This window comes from Nesoenas mayeri (genome assembly GCF_963082525.1).
Source record: "Nesoenas mayeri genome assembly, chromosome: 1".
NCBI classification, from domain to species: Eukaryota; Metazoa; Chordata; class Aves; order Columbiformes; family Columbidae; genus Nesoenas; species Nesoenas mayeri.
In genome coordinates, this window is record NC_137541.1 from 25,297,320 (window position 1) to 25,315,111 (window position 17,792).

The 17,792-nt window shown below is 40.3% G+C and overlaps 1 protein-coding gene across 1 annotated transcript in view; it reads left to right on the forward strand.

Annotated features, from left to right (window-relative positions):
• Positions 1 to 16,065: 16,065 nt before the first annotated feature.
• The window catches only part of TSPAN12 (tetraspanin 12), a gene marked incomplete at its 3' end in the record, with an annotated part of 45,194 nt that continues 43,467 nt past the window's right edge, over positions 16,066 to 17,792 (forward strand). Inside the window, exons 1-2 of the mRNA XM_080344993.1 lie at positions 16,066 to 16,129; positions 16,545 to 16,681. Coding sequence (XP_080201119.1) covers positions 16,616 to 16,681 — 66 coding nt within the window. The 5' untranslated portion in view covers positions 16,066 to 16,129; positions 16,545 to 16,615. The remainder of the gene's footprint in view (positions 16,130 to 16,544; positions 16,682 to 17,792) is intronic.

Genomic DNA, 17,792 nt, shown 5'->3' on the forward strand with positions numbered 1-17,792 from the left:
TCCTATCACAACAGGTCTTGCTAAAAAGTCTGTCCCCATCTTTTTTACAGGCCCCTTTTAAATACTGAAAGGCCCCAGAGCCTTCTCTTCTCCAGGCTGGACAACCTGGCTACTCCACTTCATGGCTTTGTTGCAGAGAATTTAAACAAAATATACAAATGCAAAAGTTGTAATCCTTTGGTAGCTTAGGAAAACCACTGCAGAGTTGATTTCCTGGTGGCTGGAGCAGATTTCTGGGGCAGGGAGGGATGGCAGACCTGCAGACTGAATCTGAATCTTTCACATTCTAGGTAAATTCCTCTCACTGCCAGATTGTTATCTGTGCATCCATAACATTGAAAGGGTTTAGTGTCATTTGATAAAGAAAAACAATATTTAAGAAACCTTAAAAAATTGTACAGGATCAAAATATCCATTTCCTGGTCTAACCTGATATTGAGCATCTTTATCAGTAGGGGACAGATTTAACAAAAATATTTATGATTACACATGGTTATAAACTCATATTGTTTCAGTTTGACTGTGATTGTATTTATATCCTGATACCATTAATAACAAGAATGACTTTTCTTTGCAGTGAAATCTGGTACTGTATGATTATAGAAAGAGAGAATTTCCCTTGAAAAAATTGACAGTAAACTTGAAGAACTTTATATAACTTTGAAGACAGTGTTTTCTAAATTTTTTAGAAAAATCCAATGCACCCAAAATTCTTTGCATAAGGTACAATCTTAAAACTATCAGGTAACACAATGTTGTAATTTTATAACAATATTTAGCTTCTAATTAACATAGACACAGAGAAGTATTTGGTAAAAATAGAAACAGGTCTTAATTCTTTTTTATCATGGATGTCAACATTGCTGTGATTACCTCTGGGCTATTTTTCCATTTTAAGGCTAAACATAAATTCAGATGAGAATTGTTTGCTTTCAAACAATATTTACTGGAAGAAGAAATGCCTAAAATAGTATGTCTTAGCGGGTCTCTTCTTTTGTAAACAGGGTTAACACAAATGGTGCTGCCAGAAGATGATTAATGGTTGTAAACACTATAGATCTGCATTATGTGATGTATCTCATATCCTTGAAATGAGGACTGTAATTTGTCATTGTTGTCCAGAGCTAAAATTACAACAGGTAATTTACAAGAATAGATTGTAGTGTTATATAATTGCTTTTTTTTTTTAATTCCTATGGTCTTATATTTGAATGTTAGATCTCAGAACAACACATTCATTTTCTGTGTAGTGGCATGCAGTGGCTGGATAATCAACTACACATTTGTTCAGCTGAAATGACCTCTACCATATTTCTCACAAAGTGTGGTACCCTGTAAGTAGCACCCCAGAATAAAACCACGCTCTTCCCACCAAGAGTCACTCATTTTCTATGTCCTCAAACCTATTCAGCCATGTAACTGGCAGGGTCCACAGCTAAACCCTTGGGGCTGGAGCACATTCTGCTGCTTATGGGAATTACCTTCTGGTCTCTTGTCAGCATGCCCATACCAGGGCTGCTTTCTCACGGGCCTTCCCCAGTACCGCTCCTTGGTCTTGCGGCATCCTCCGATTTTGGACAATAGATGAGTTCTCTAACTGGCCTTTGGCTCATATCAGGGATATGGCTTATTGTAGGCTGCAGAGTTCATTGACAGGCACATGATAATTCATATTCCAAGATTTTTTCTCCCTTAACCTCTCTGTACTCTTTCACAGAATTACAAAAAAATTATGTAAGAGATGCCAGACAGAAAACTGCTTCATGGCATTTTTTTTAATGGGAATGCACCAGGAATCCAACATTTTGGCTTGTGATATAGTCTAATGTGCCCTAATCAGTTGAATGGGAAATTCCATTAAATCGCTGACTTACGGTTCTGGAATTGCTCAGTGACCTCAAGTGCTGGAGGACAGATGTAGCTTGCCTTCTTTATTTACTGATGCTGGCTCATAAATGTATCTTGCTAGCTTGGACAACAGAGACAGCTCCCTTGTGGGCCACTTAGTTGAACTTGACTGAAGAATGTCTGCCCCTGGAAAGAAAAATATTTGGTTTCCAACAGCGAACTGGAGGTTTCTGTGCCAAATGGGACAGTGTTTGGAACGAGCTAGAACAGAATGGAAAGAAGATTAAATTATCATGCTAGGACTGAACGTTATTATATAGATACTTAAAACGAAAGCACACCTATCTCTTTACCACTAATGTTCTTCCTTTTCAATTTTCTATCAGTGTTAACTGCATAAAACTAATGTGTAATCATTCCTTGGTACTTCCTTTCAAAATTACAAGCACATTTTGTTAAATGTTTAGCATAGGCAGCGAGTGATTATGGTCACATCAAACTGTTTAAAAGATGGCAGGTGCTGGTCAGATCAGTCTTTGAAGACGTTACAGGGCCCTGCAGAATTCATAGGAGCCAGAGCCTTTGTACTGAGTCTTACATACAATTATATTTTAGTCTGGAGGTGCTCTATGTCTGCTGTCTGTCTCAGAGATATAAGAATTGATTCCCTATTAAGAATCAATATATTATACAGATTCTTAGTTTGGAACCAGCATATTTGAATCAAGGAGAAATATTGTCGTCTGGTGAAGATTTCAGCTTTAATCACCCACTCAGATTTAAATTTTAATCTCCCCCTTCCAAACACATCTTCTCCATGTACGTACATGTGTATGTGTGTGAATGCATGTGTATACACACACACATTATTTTTGGCAATGGTACTCAGATCTTGTTCATAATACTGTTTTCCATTACCTGTCCTTACATATCTCATGTCAGTTGACAGAATATATATTTATAGATTCAGAATTTGAAAGTGCTAGGAAAAGAATGCATATTTTCAGCATCTGTGTGGTTTTATGTAAGATTTTTATAAGACTGAATTGAAAAAGGGCAAAGAGAACATCATATGAGTAAACCTACAGAATTTAATTGAATGTTATAACTTTGTTTTATTTTTTATTTATCTTACAGATTTCATTAGAAAGTAATAGTCACATTATAGAATCTTGTAAGATAAGGTCAAAAATGAGAAGGAGAAATACCCAGATAAATTGTGTAAGTTTTGAAGCAATTTCTGTAGAATCCTGCCAGCTTCCTCACCTCTGGTGAGTTCTAAGGGATTTTTTGTAGAGACTCTGTTCTTCAGTCTGTTCGCAGGAAGGCTGAAGGCATGGATGCAGCTGGGCAATACACGTGCCTTATTCAGTGAATTACTAGTAGCTATCATTTGCTGCCTTGCCACAGCAGTAACTAAATAGTAACAGAGAGCACAACTCCCATATCAAGTAACGCACAGGCACCAGCTGTCCATTTAACCCACTGCTCTCCTTCTTCCTCATAAACCCTTTTTAAAATTCATCATTTAATATTACAAGTCTTTCACTTATGAATAAAACTTCGTTTACAACCTCATATCTTAAGTACTCAGGGAATTATAGGAAATTCTAGGTTTGTAATGAAAATAAAATGCTTATTTCACACTGATTAAAAAAAAAATGGAAGTTTGCCCTTCCTGTTAGTATTTATGTAACTTTAAGAAGTCTTTGCATGGTGTACACAGGTGCCATGTGGTACAGGAGTTACCATGGAAACAATACTATTGAATGGCAATATCAGGCTTCAGAATAGCTTTATCTTCATCACCTTCAATTTTTCCACATGTTCCAAGTATTTTTCTCTGTTCAACATGGAGTGAACATGGAACATAACAAATCTGTGGGCTAAAGGATGGTATGCTTCACTTGCACAACTTTTCAGGCATTGCCATCCTGTTTTAGTAATAAAATAATAAGGATTTGTTCTTATTATTACTTGTACGAAAAAGACAAGTAATAGACAAAGCATATATGCACTTTATCTACACATCCTCAGAAGGTATTGTAAGGCAGATATCTCCCAATGGAGACTTTAATACTGTAAGCACTGCATAAATACTGGTGATCCCACAAAAGGCCCCTCACTGGTGCCACACAGCAAATTATGCATTAGTTTGAGAGGGGACCCGAGATACCACAGAACCTGTGGATACTTGTCACTTGAGCACAAACACTATTCTACTGCTGCAAGATCTCTATCAAACAATGCTTCCTTATTTGAATATAAATTTCATCATATATTAGTACTTTGAGTATTTGTATTATAAGAGGTTCTCAAAGCAAACAGAAAAAGTACATGATATAATGCTGTACATAAAGCTCTTTTCTAACAATAGTGATGACTGGGCAAATGTGTCAAATGTACTTATATAACATATACATATAATCAATACTTCTGTTTTCTCATATCATTCAAGCCTATTGACTATCTAGCAGAACTAATAAAACATTCTTAAACCTTTATGCTCTCAGATTTAGAAAAGAGTAACAAAGGTGAAAACATATGTCAATGTTTAAGAGTACAACATAGAGTTGCTAAGTATCTATGCCATATTTAAGACAATAGCATGAAAAAACACCAATCCAACTTTCTTTGTAATACAGATACGTATTTAAACTATGATTATGTCACATATAAGTCCCTTTCTCTTGTTCAGCCACGTAAACTTTTCTTATTTGAGTGGAGGGAGATGTTTCTTTTTTCTTGTGTAGCTAAGTAAATTATCAACAGATCAAAGGTGATGATATGAAAAATCTTGCTCAGTCCCAGCTGCAAATGAATCATCTCATGGTTTCAGAGAAGGAAGGAGCCAGCATGGACTGCAAACAGGCAGATACAGAAAGGGAGGAATTTTCAAGAGTTGGATTTCACTTAGAAGCAAAGTTTTACAGAGGAATGCTTATAAGAAAATCAAAGAATTAGATGACCTGCTGAAAATGTAGAGACAGAGATCATAAAACATCAATAAGAGATATAAAGGAAGAACGGAAAAGCTTACAGTGAAGACCTCCAAGTAGTTGTAAGATTAGTCTAGCAGGATTCAGGCTGCACAAAATAAAAGGAAATTGCTGTCCAAAATTATCTATCTGGAAGATGGGGGGAAGTAAAAGAAAGATTTAAGGGTAAGAAATGGAGGGAATAGGGCAGATGAATAATGCATAAGTAGAAATGAGAGAAGACTGTGAAGGAGAAAAGACTGCAAAGTCATGGTCACTCATGAAAGGCCAACATATCACTAGTGAGCATGTAGGAAACAATGGTCGCTGGTCAAAAAATAGTTTGGATGGTGGTCTCCTAGCCAGATAGGTGTTTAATGAAGAGAAAGATAAACTAAATGGACATTTTGATAAGAAGAGCAATCAGTTCGGAAAAGAAAATTAAAAATATGTCAAAGCTAGAAGGAGGGAACAGGTCAAATGAGTGGTCAAAATCAGAAATGCAGTTTCCTTCATATTTAAGAAATTAAAATGTCTTATCCTAGTCTTGAAGTTGTACTTCCACCCAGTCATTTCCCCTTACCTCTGGTCTTCTCAAAATTTGTTAGCGCAGCTCTTTCCCCTCAAGAAAATGTTTTGTCCTTCTCTTGGCTTTTTTAAAAGTCAAACATAACATCTGGCATTAGATTTCGACAAGGGTGTGGACTCGTTAGTTGATATGGCTGTATAAATAAAAAGATGAAATGCACAAAAATGTCATTGTCATTGTACTTCATTATTAGTTAGGACAGGGATTTTACAGGCTATAAAGAATTTTTTATGTGATCACAATCAACCCTTCTGCAATGAAAAGTGCCATCCCAGCTACCAGAAGCTGATGAAGAAGGAAAGTGTGTCCTTGCTGCCCAGTAGGTGTGTACAGTGCCAGCTCTAATCATTTTAGCATCAATACCAAGAAGTTGTTGTCATGATGTGACACAGACAAAAGTTCTTTTCACTCATCTCCCAGATCCAGTAGCTCCTACAAATGCAGGATGTCCCCAGAAGAAAATCTATTAGCATTTTATTTTAGGCAGTTTTGTGTATGAAATCCTGCTTTGTGTATAATTTGTTCTGCTTCCATTTTTAAAGTCTTACTGGATTTAATTAAATATTTTTCAATAATTAGGAAGCATGACTACCAGTCTGAATATTTAGCTGCTGATAAACCTGAAAATTAATTCTAACTTAGGAAAACAGACTGACTTTTTTCATTCATTAAAAAAAATAAAAAGGAAATCACAGGCTAAAAAGGTTACCCGAGGCAGGTCTCATTTGCAAAAGTAGCAGTAATATAGACATACATCACATAAAAGCCAAAGCAATTAATATCTGTACAACAAAGTGCATAAACCAGTAGTTCATACACAATGAGAACTATGGCTATTAAACTAGCCTATTAATCTATAAAGCAAACTTTGTAATCAGTGTGGCAATTCTTCAATCTCAAGTAAGCCATTTGATGGGAGTCTAATTAGATTTGTATTTCAGTTCTGGAAATACCACTGTGTACACTTTTTCTACTGCTTTATAGGCCATAACGAGTTGTTCCCAGGATACTTAAAAGACAAGTCACATTTTCACCATTCAGTGGAGCCTTGAGTACATTTAGGACACGTTCTGCTGAGCTGCTCATTGTAGTGGTTCAAGGACACCTGGTGCTATGGAACAAATGCTTTATTTACAAATAGAGATTTAATGAGTTATCCTTTGATCCTGAAAAAAAAGGAGTTGATACATACTAGTGTGATACAAACAGAGAAGACGATTTAAACTAAGGCATGTCATAGCTATCAAAAGCATCCTAATGCTGTAGTACTGAAGTAAGAGCTCTTTAAGAAATAATCCACCAGGAATGCAATGTCATTTTAACACCTTCCATGGAACACCATGGATAAATGACAGTAGATAGGTGATAGATCAGAGCAGACAATTCTCTTTGACAATGGTGTTTTAGTATCAGATAAAATGGAGTTTTATGGCATTTGGGTTCCTACTGTGTTTTTCAGAATCACTTACAAAGTCTATTTATAATTACTCTGGCATTGCTAGGATCACAGTATCACAGGATCACAGTATGTTTGGGATTGGAAGGGACTTCAGAAGATCATCTATTCCAATCCCCCTGCTGGAGCAGGAACACCTAGGTGAGGTCGCACAGGAACATGTCCAGATGGGTTTTGAATGTCTCCAGCAAAGGAGACTCCACAACCTCCCTGGGCAGCCTGTTCCAGTGCTCTGTCACCCTTACTGAGAAGAAGTTTTTTCTCAAATTTAAGTGGAACCTCTTGTGTTCCAGCTTGATCCCATTACCCCTTGTCCTATCATTGTTTGCCACCGAGAAGAGCCTGGCTCCATCCTCATGGCACTCACCCTTTATATATTTATAAACATTAATAAGGTCACCCCTCAGTCTCCTCTTCTCCAAACTAAAGAGACCCAGCTCTCTCACCCTTTCCTCATAAGGGAGGTGCTCCACTCCCTTAATCATCTTGGTTGCCCTACGCTGGACCCTCTCCAGCAGTTCCTTGTCCTTCTTGAACTTAAGGATGTTATACTAAAGTCGCATAGCATCTCTGCATCACTGTTTGTGAGCAGTTTATCTTATCTGTTTGATTGTGTATAATAGCTGTGCTCTGCTATGTCAGTGCCAATGGGCAGTGGCACAAAAACTGATGATCAATGATCCCCAGCACCACAGAGTGACAGCCCAGTTCTCTGTCCTTGTGTCTGTATCACAAATCCAGCACCCTTCCTCCCCAGGGTGTTCAGTCCATGGCAGTAATGCATCAACATTTCTATACCACACTGTCTACATGACGAGCAGCCCATTCATCCACTTGAAAAATGGGGTACATTAATGAAAGGTGTTATAAAGAGACTCTTAATGGTGGAATTTTAACAAATAAATGCTATACATCCTCATCTGCCAACTTAAAATTCAAAATACTTGAGAATTACAAGTACTTGTGAAAATAATGAGGTTTTGTGTTCAGAGGAAGCTGTACAATGATTCTGCTGTACAGATTTCTGAAGTACGCTGTTTGTGTTGCGGCAAGCATATAGAGGCTCTAAGGTCAAACCAGAGCCTATGCTGTGTGCTGCCTATAAAAAACTAGCACAAAGATGGCACAGATTTATGGCACAAGGAACCTACTTCAGATAATATACAGAAAGTAGGAAAAGATTGGTGAAGAAGCCACAGTTGTCCTCTGTTCCATGAAAGATCATTTCTGATTCTGACTTGTTACTTGCTGTCTCTTGTGATATAAGCCTATTTTCTCAGATGAAAAATCCCTCATAGTGCAGAAATGTAAGACTGGTTACAATATAAAGGAAAAATATCACAGTAACCCCAGCCTCACTCATGACTCTGGTGAGAAAAACAGTTTTGACTTATATACCTTGTATACCTAAGTATGTTTACTTCTGCACATAAGTTCAAAGCAGTTAAAACCTGCCACTTCCAGATATTCAGTAAAATAAATGATGCTTTGAAAGACATCCTTCTCATAAAGACTTTCCATGCCTTGTATAGTTTTTCGGTTTAGGTAAGTATCTTGGTAGGCATGTACTTTTGTCCAATACAGATCTAATTATCACACATCAGACTTAAAAAGTCATGGTAAAAATCTATGTCTTCTAACATGGATAAAGAACTTTATTAGAATTAAGAAAACTGCAGTCAGACAACTTATTTTTCTTTCCTTCTCTGAAGAGCTTCAGTCTAAAGCATCTTCACTCCACTTTTCCTACCAGGCTTTACAATAATAGCAAAGTAATACATATTTCAGATGTCTTCACATCCCTTGTTTTCCTTTCCAAGCCTCAGCATCCCTCCATCATTCTTGAGATTTTTACATGCTCTTTTGTCTTACCTGTTCTTAATGTCTTTGAACTTCCACTCATCTGCCATTTCTGTGTCCTGCTTCCCCCTGCATCTCGCTCAACCCTCCAATGACAGTTGCAGCAGCAGTTTTCATGGGAACTGTGAGCCAGTCAGGGAGGCTTTCAGATCCAAGAAGAAGGGGACACCATTTGTGTTAGGGCATCTCATGCATTGTAGCTCCAGGCTTTGACATCAGAAGACTTTGGTGTAACTGGCCCAGACAGAGCTGTGACCTCAGACACTTCTTTATGTGGCTCCCGAATGACAATCTCAATGCAGAGAAGGGTCTGGACAAGGGATGGAAACTTAGGAGGGAAAACAGGTTAGCTACAGAGGATATTTAGAAGAGGAGAAAGAGAAGAAGTAGAGAAAAAAAGGATAAGGAGAAAGATGAAGAAAGTGAAACAAATGTGAAGAAAGAGAATATTTCTCCTCTCCTTTTAAGGCCAAAAGGAAAGTGATGATTACTTAAGTGCTCTTCTAGCGCTTTGCAACACGAGATTTTGCTTCATCGCCTCTAGTAAGTTCTCTGCTAATTCTTAATCAGAGTTGAGCTCTGATTATCACACATTTCGGAGACCTGGGACCTCTATTAAAGAAGATAATCCCATAGGGTATGTGTAATGAGATGGAACAACAGGGTGTGACAGCAACTCTGTACAGCAGTGCAGCTATGCACATTCACCTTAGCCAGCAAGGGAGTCTTTTCTGAAAACCTATTTCATATTCACCCTGACGTCCCCAAAGAAAAACTGCCCTAAGAGATAATTTATCAAACACTGAAAATAAGTAAGTGTCAGAGTTAAAGATGTCTGTGAATCTTTAATCCATTATTAAATTATGATGCTGGCTTTAGTTATACAATCACATGCACTTTTCCCTTTGACCCTTGCTTTGTTATGTGTGAAGAATGAGCTTTTCAGTTTATTCTTTTAGCTTCCTTTGGCATGTGGTCTATTTACTTTCCACTATTGAGTCAGCTGTGAGGACAGCCATACTTTTCTTGCTTGCCTGTTCTGTGGCTCTCATAGCACATATATGTTTCACAAACATTCCTCTCCACAACACTTGCCCTGAAAGAAAGGAATTTCACCATCTTCACCCTACAGCTGGGAAACTCAGGCTGTATGATATGAGTATCTGAGAATTCAGGCTGATCCATCTGAGTAGTTCACAATGAGTAACATTTCCTATTTTCAAAGGGCATTTCCCAGTAGCTTCAGATACAGATGTGAATGTTTAAACATTTCTGCAAATCAGCCTGTGAGATCTCAAGCTGGACAATGGAAACAGAGAATAACATAACCACCTGGGAAAAATGTGATTAAAGGAACTTGCCACACAGGAACTGTGCAGTGGAGACAGTCTCCAGTTCTCCAAAGCAGCTACTGTCTCACAATGAGATCTCTCTTGTATTTCCCTGCGGCATCAGGGCTTTCTGACAAGAAGTATCATGCAACCTTGATAACTATCAGTGCTACTGGCACATCACAGATACTAAAACGTGCTCGTCACTCATGTTAAATGCCCTATTCTGCCTGAAAAGGGAGTGTGGACTGTAATAAACAGGACTCTGAAGATCACTTGTTTCTGGGGCAGTTACCAGTGCTGAACAGCTCTTCATGGGATTTAAACTAGAAGAGAACGTCTAGCTAAAACTCTATGACCCCTGTTATAACATCAGACACCATATATTGAAGAAAAAACACCAGAAAACAAGCAAGCAGATTTTTCAAACTGTGTCTTCTAGTGCAGGCAAGATCTTTTCTGTTGAACTGAAATCCGTATTTATGGACAGGGGAATAGGACAAGGAAGAACAGGCACTGGGAAGTACCCTAGGATAAACAGCAAATAAATTCAGCCTATGGCAGGGATAAAAGAGTCCAACTCCATGTTTTTCAGGTCTTCTAGCTGGACTCACCTTGGGAGTCACTTTAAAGAGCACTGCTCTTTTAAGTCCATAAAGCATTCATTTTCCTGAGCTCTATGACACGTGGCTCACTGACCACATGACGTTTTCTTGCTTGCTTCTAAGAAATTCACAGTTATGCTGTCTGCTTCAATACTTATAATGATTAGCTCTGGTAGCAAACTTCCATCTCTCAGTGGCTGTGCTTATTTTCTGGAGTGGACAGGATTTCTAGACTCCTAATGAGTTAATGTGCACCCCTACCAAGGATTCTTATCTCCTGGCTTGTGTAGCTCTTCTCACGACTGTTGACCTACAAATCATAGAGCCAGATTCATCTGTTTCTGATTATCAGATGCATCACTTTTGTTATTCCTAACACATTAATTGTGATATCAAGGATATATTTTTCCAGCTGAACTTGGTTCTCAGATCATTTGTATGACATGCAGATTTTTATGTTATTTTTCAAAAAATAAAGACTGAAAAAAGGGAGTTGTTCTTTTTCACTTAGTATTAAAAGCAAATTTGAATTTTCTCATTTTTCATTTTTTCCAGCTGCTACATGGTATATTATTCTCATATTTTTAATGTGTATTATTGTTTCATTCCATTCTTTTTCTTGTTTCAGATGCCCTGACTTTGAAGAATCCATGCTTGTCCATACTTATATCCATATTCTTCTTCACAGAGAAACACTGAAACACATTGTGAGGGATGTTATAAGTGTCTGGTTGCTCACTCACATTGTATTGTGTATGAATTATATATTGTGTGTTCTATGAAGAAGAGTTTTGCTGGCTGTGAAGCGGAAGGCTGTTTGCTGCTGTTCTCTAGTTAAGGAAGAAAGAGGAGATTGTTCCCCAGCCATAGGGTGACCCAGAGGAGCTTCTAGAGAGACAATGATGGCCAGGAGAGGAGACAGGGAGGAAACATAGGCTTAGAGGGTAACTCAGGTTGGAAGGGACCAGCTGTGAGGTCAGACCAGGTTGCTCAGGGATTTATCCATCTTGGGCTCAGATTAAGAGATTGATGAGGGGAGAGGAGAGCAGATCTGCAAAGCTTCCAAAGTGATGGAGAAAAAAAAAATTTTCACAGAGTCCCAGAAAATAAACCTGCTGAAGTGATATTCCAGTTCAGAGACCCATGGAAAGTTGCTGAACTAGGTGGCAGGGAAGCCCATTTGCAAGAGCCCATTAAACCAGTGTGTTTCTAAGGCTATGGCTTTAATCTCTTAATCTTCTGTATTTTATTTATTTCAAGTGCTACCTTATTGAAGACTCTTGTTCTCACCTTAAATCAAAACCAAGATTTAGAAACTGTTGGTGTCTTTTGATGTATTTATTTCAAAAGAAAGAAGGGCACTTTTACCTCATGGTCTTAAGTAATGATGGGTCCTGTTATGAGCATGCACTTATCAGACAGGTTATTCCTTAGCCAACTAGTACACCTTCAGTTTATCAATGGATATTTGTGTATCAGAGAATCCTGTTCTTAAAGAAACCTCCGTCCTGCCCTTGACATTAATGCTGTCATTAATGCCGTCATAACCAATGCTGAGGACCAGGCAAGAACCAGGTTTGATAACAAGGCAAACAAGACCCCATAGAAGTTAAGCAGCGTACAAAGCAAAGAGCAGAGAAAGGGAGACATGGACAGACAGGCTCTAGAGTAAATGGCTCAAGGGGCAAAGGGAAGGAAACTAAGGAAGGAAACCAAGTCCAGACTAAGGAGCAGACTGACCTGGAGCAAAGCTGAGAAAGAGCTAAGCTAAGCAAAGAGAACCAAAGTACAGGATGCCATTACAATCAAGTAACACACTGAGAAAGCAAGACCAAGTAGTGAGAGACACCAGAGACACTGAGAAGCCACCAGCTAGCTTCTGAAATCCATCCTCAGAGGTCGGTGTCAGCTATTTACATATTTACTATCTTGCAAATAAATTTGTGCATGAACAATTTGCTCATCAGAATAGCCTGAGGTTGAATGATACCACACAGAATTAAATGCATATCTGCCAAAACACACCCACATGTATGTTCCTCTGTTCAGTACTCATCTGAGTGATTTTAAATGTTATGGAAGCATATAAAAAGATATTACTCTAACTTATTGCTTTTTCAGTCATAAAGTTTCCTGCCATATAGTATCAGGCAATTATCACCTATAAATTTACACATATGTGTAACATTATTCCACTTGATCAGGCTACTCATGTTGTTTAAATTAAAGACACTTGCAGCTATGTGCTAGATGGGTGTCTTTAATATCTGCTCCTCTTTCAGTCAGGTTTCCTGATGAAGGTCCTGTGAGATCATATTGTAATATTCATGCAGACATATGTCTACCAAACCACACTCTTTTTCAAGCACAGTTGACAGACGAGCTATCTTTCAGATGTTAAGTTTCCGTACATCAAATTAAAACAGGCAGTTAAGCAGAGGAAAGAGATTAGTGGGGTTACTGGTATTTCCATTCTCCTCCCCTGCCATTGACGGAAAGGCTGTATCATGAACACTTTAAGTCTAAAGAATTCATATTAAAAAGTTATTGTGGATACACAGAAAAAAGTTTCACAATTTGTAGTTTATTAGACACTGGAGAATCTAAGCAAACAATACCAACCCAGAAGGCCCCAGTAGTTCAATGGTCATAAGTGTCTGTGTTATACATTAAAGAAGGATTACTTGCTAACAGCAAACTCATATTTCAAAAAATTATAAATATGAAGAGCTTTGCCATTAGACTTTTTTCTAAAAATTATCCTCATCTTGCCCTAAATAAAATCTGTAGTATTTAGTTTAAAGGGGAAAAAAAAGCAGCATGTACTGAAGCAGCATAGTAGCTTCCCTAAGGTTTTTTAGGTGATAAGCTAATACTTCCAGTTTAGTTACTGTTTTGAATGCTTGGGAACTTTCTGTGTATTTCTTTCCCAGTGTTGACATAATGGAAATTTCACAAAGTTTGACAGCCTGTCAGAAAGCAGTATTCCAGAGGGACCTTCCCCTGGACCCTATAGCATTTGGCAGACACTCATAAATAGGACCTGTTTTCTTTAGGTTTTTAGCAAAATCCCTTCTGGACAAATAATGATTTAGCTAACAGTAAAAGGACAGAAAAATCATTTTACCAACTAGGGAGTCTTCTTTATGTTTGTGATGGAATTATTGTAGCAGAACTATAAAAAAAATTAGTCTGAGAGTATCTTATGACCAAAGACCTCAAAGAATGGAAACTAAGAGACATAAAATCTTGAAGTGACATTTAAGCAGAATTTTTAACATGAGAGAAGTCTAAGAGACTGATTTTCTTTTTCCTTTCCTCAAATCCTTATGCACTAGGAATAGCTAAGCTCTAAATAATAATAAAAAAAAAATCTGAAACAAGTAAGAACACTTCTCATTTGCTATTTTTGGCATGTCTAAAGAAAAATTAGTGTAAGATAATTTAATATTTTTGTAGTGCATTTTTTATAAAACCTTGTTTAGGTAACTTGTTCTCTCCAAAGTAACAATCAAGAACACAAACACAACCTCAATTATTTTTAATTTGGTTTATAACAGTCTGTAATGTCCTCAGCCAAGGCTGGAGCTCATTTGTAAACTGACACTATTTTTGTAAACTAGCATTCGTTCACTGAAAATACTGTACCTGTTCAAGATCTGTCTTGCTGAGTGTGTTCATGTGAAGTCTTCAGTAATAAGAGGAATGAATGGTATGTAAACAGCACAATGAATGCACAATGTCACCTTTTAACAGTATCTGTCTTGTTTCACTTTGCCTTATTTAGGTATGGAATTAGCAATATTCACTGCAGAAGCCCTGGAGGGGCTCTTCATTCCAGACAAGATGATCAAAATAGCAGTTAAAGCTTAGCAAATTTCAAGCAAGAAAAATCTTCACACACCACATTTCTGCAATGCTCCTGACTACTTTCAACTTTACTACCATTTTCACTTCTATAAATTGGGCATAAAATCCCTATTGCATGGGATTTTATGTCCATCCATGTGCATTTTACTTTCTTTTAAAGGAGGAATAAATACACCCAAAGAGTTGGTCTGCCCTGAATCATTACTAATGGCATTAAATTGTGGAAATTAAAGCTGAGGTGAGATCCCACCAACAGCATTAGTGACAAGCATTTGAATATCTGGTGTTTGTGTGTTTTTTCAAGTCGCTGTTTCTAGTGCTTCACGAAACAGATTTTTCTTTGGCCTCACAAGAGCTAGATTTCATCCATTACATCCTTTTTCCTCTTTCTTAGCATTTACTAGCAGTTGTTAAAACAGTCTTTATATAACACCTACTGAAGATTATTTTCCTCCTCTAGTTAAGAAACGTTTGTCAGCATAGTTTCTTCCAATATTTTTGATGGCTGCACTGCAACACCTTTAAATGTAGTAATAGAAAATTCTTTGCTAATCACCATATAACCTTATATTTTAAACTACAAATTTTCCTTTTAAAATACAGAGAGATATATGCAATTGCAGCAATACAGGCGTCAGTAGGAATTTACCAGCCTAATCAGCAGATGCCTACCCAATTTGATTTCAGAGGCAGGATGCATTTTTCAGTTTAGTTGTGGCACCTGCAAGTACTTTGCACAGTATGGGGCAAATCAATGGCCATTTTTCCTAAGTAATAATAAAAACCCTCCAGATTTTGCCTATTTCTGGAACAACTTATCTCCAACTTGGCTGCACTTCTATATTTGCTGTTTAGCAGTAGGGAATGGGCACTGGGCTGCCAATGACCGGTTTGGGGTTCCATGTCAGCGGGGTTTACTTTCTGACACAATGGGGTTTAAACCTTGTGAAAAGTCTGTGAAATCTTGCAAAAAAAAGACCCTGTTTTGTGAGGTATTTGCCATTCTGGGCCAACATGCCACAAGAGTGGGGGTTCCTTTATTTCTCCTGGAGGAAAGAAGCAAAGTAAATTCCTAGCATCGCCATAAATGAGGTTTTGAGCCGTGGGTGGGGGGATGGGGGGGCGGAATCCCCCGTTTTTGGGCATGCCCTCCCCAGGCCGAGACCCAAAACTACCGCGACGGGCGCAGCTTTACTGAAAGAAACGTGCGGGATTTGACAACGAAATTCGGCCCTGCCCCGAGCTGTCATTTCCACTCAGGTACGTGTCCCTAGTCAGCAGGCTCTAGAAACACCCACCGTCCGCCGGTCAGTCCCCGCAGAGCCCCCCTCACTCTGCGGAGTCCTGACAGGGTGGGAAGCGCGGCGGCGCTAGGACCCGCCGGGCTGCGGGCGCAGGCGGCTGCGCATGCGCGGCGGTGTCGGTGCAGCTGGGCGCCCCGGGCTCGGCGGAGCGCCGCGGGTGGAGGGGCCGGGGCAGTCACCGGGACCTTCTCCTCAGCGCCCCGCCGGAGGCAGCGCCCGCACCGCCGGGCATGGGCACCGCGGCTCTGCGCTGCCTCTTCCCGTCCCGATGAGTCCTCGCCGGAGCAAGTGAGTGAGGGGGGCGCCCGGGCGGTAAGTGGCCGCTGTCCTCCGGCCGCCCACCCCGGGGCAGCGCGTCCCTCCAGGGCGGGGAGGGAGCCGGCGCCTCCGCCGCTCTCCCCGTCGCCCTCAGCCGCTCTCGGGGCAGCCCGCGGCTTCTCCCCTTTCCACGCTTTTTTCATTTTTATTAAAAAAGTCCGCCCATCAGTATCTCCAGGAGCGGCGGGCGGGGCGGGAGGAGAAGGGACGCTGCCGGGGGTGGGCGACCGGTGGGCGCTGCGGGAGTGCCCGGGGGGCTCGGCCGCTCCCGCCCGGGTGCCGCCGGTCCGGGGCCGCTCCGCGACTCGGCTCCGCCGCCTCCACCTGCGCGTTGGTTCCTCGGCAAGGCGACTCGCCCGGCCCCTCTCCGCCTCTTCCCCTACAGGGCGCTGGCGGCCCGGCCTCGGGAGGGAGGATGTGGTGAGAGAATGGGGCTGTCTCCCGCGGGGGCTCGCCATGGCCAGGGAGGACTCGGTGAAGTGCCTGCGCTGCCTGCTGTACGCCCTCAACCTCCTCTTCTGGGTGAGTGGAGCGACGCGGGGCGGGCCGGGCCGGGCCGGGCCGGGCTCCCGCCGCCGCCCGAGCAGGTGGGGACTCGGCGGGGCGGGTGACGGAGAGCGCGGCGGGCTCGGCCGCTCGGACCGCGGGGCTCCCGCGCTCGGCGGAGGGCGGACGCTGCCCCCCTGGGTGTGTGCTCCATGCCTGGCAACTCCCGCCACGCAATACTGATCACTGAAAGAAAAAAAAAAGCCTTTGGAAAATAGTTGGAAGTAAAATTAGATTTGGAATTAACCTAGTGTTATAAATAAAAGTGTGAATTTGTGCACTTGTAATAAGTAGAGAGGGAAATACTCATGCGTGCTGTGGCTCCCTGACTGGATGAGTTTTACAGCATCCTGTGACCTGAGCTGAACTTGTAGCTCTCGCAGGTATCTGAGCACTCAGCTGCTCTGAGAATGGCTTGCCCAGAGTCCTTCTTGTGCTTTCAGTGGCCAGATCCCAACTGGCAGGCAAAGCCTGGGGTGATTTCTTTCTTTTGTTTACATCATTTCAGTCAAAGCTGTATTTATAGCAGCAGGGTTTCTTTCTTTCCAGCATAAGTGGGTGTGATCAGCACTTGCTCCCAAACTTTCACAACTCTGGACAAACAGCATGATGCAGATTTCCAAGAGTCCTCACTTGCACCAAGTGAATTCTGCTTCACCTGTATAGTTGAAGATTTATGCTGGATAAATGTAAGAGAACAAAAGGGCAAAAGGTGTGACATCCCACAGCTGTTCACAACCATTGACTCCTGAGGTGCTGTGGACTTGAATGATGAAGGGATAATATGTGGGCTAGGACCCAGCTTAGTGTACAGTGGAATTGAGATGAAATACCGCGGTTACTGAAAATTAAGTGGAGATTAGAATATGAATGAGAGACAAAACTGTTGAACAGCATTTGGTACAGGATGGTACTTTTATATAATGCAAGCAATCTGAAAAATATGTTGAAAGTACGTAGGTTTGTGTATTGTAATTAATAGAGATGAAGTTATTTCTGTGGTGCATGTAGGAATAAAACCATTTAATAGGAGATGAGGAAATCTTTATATAAAAAAAAAAAGTGTAATTGTTTCTTACATTCTTAC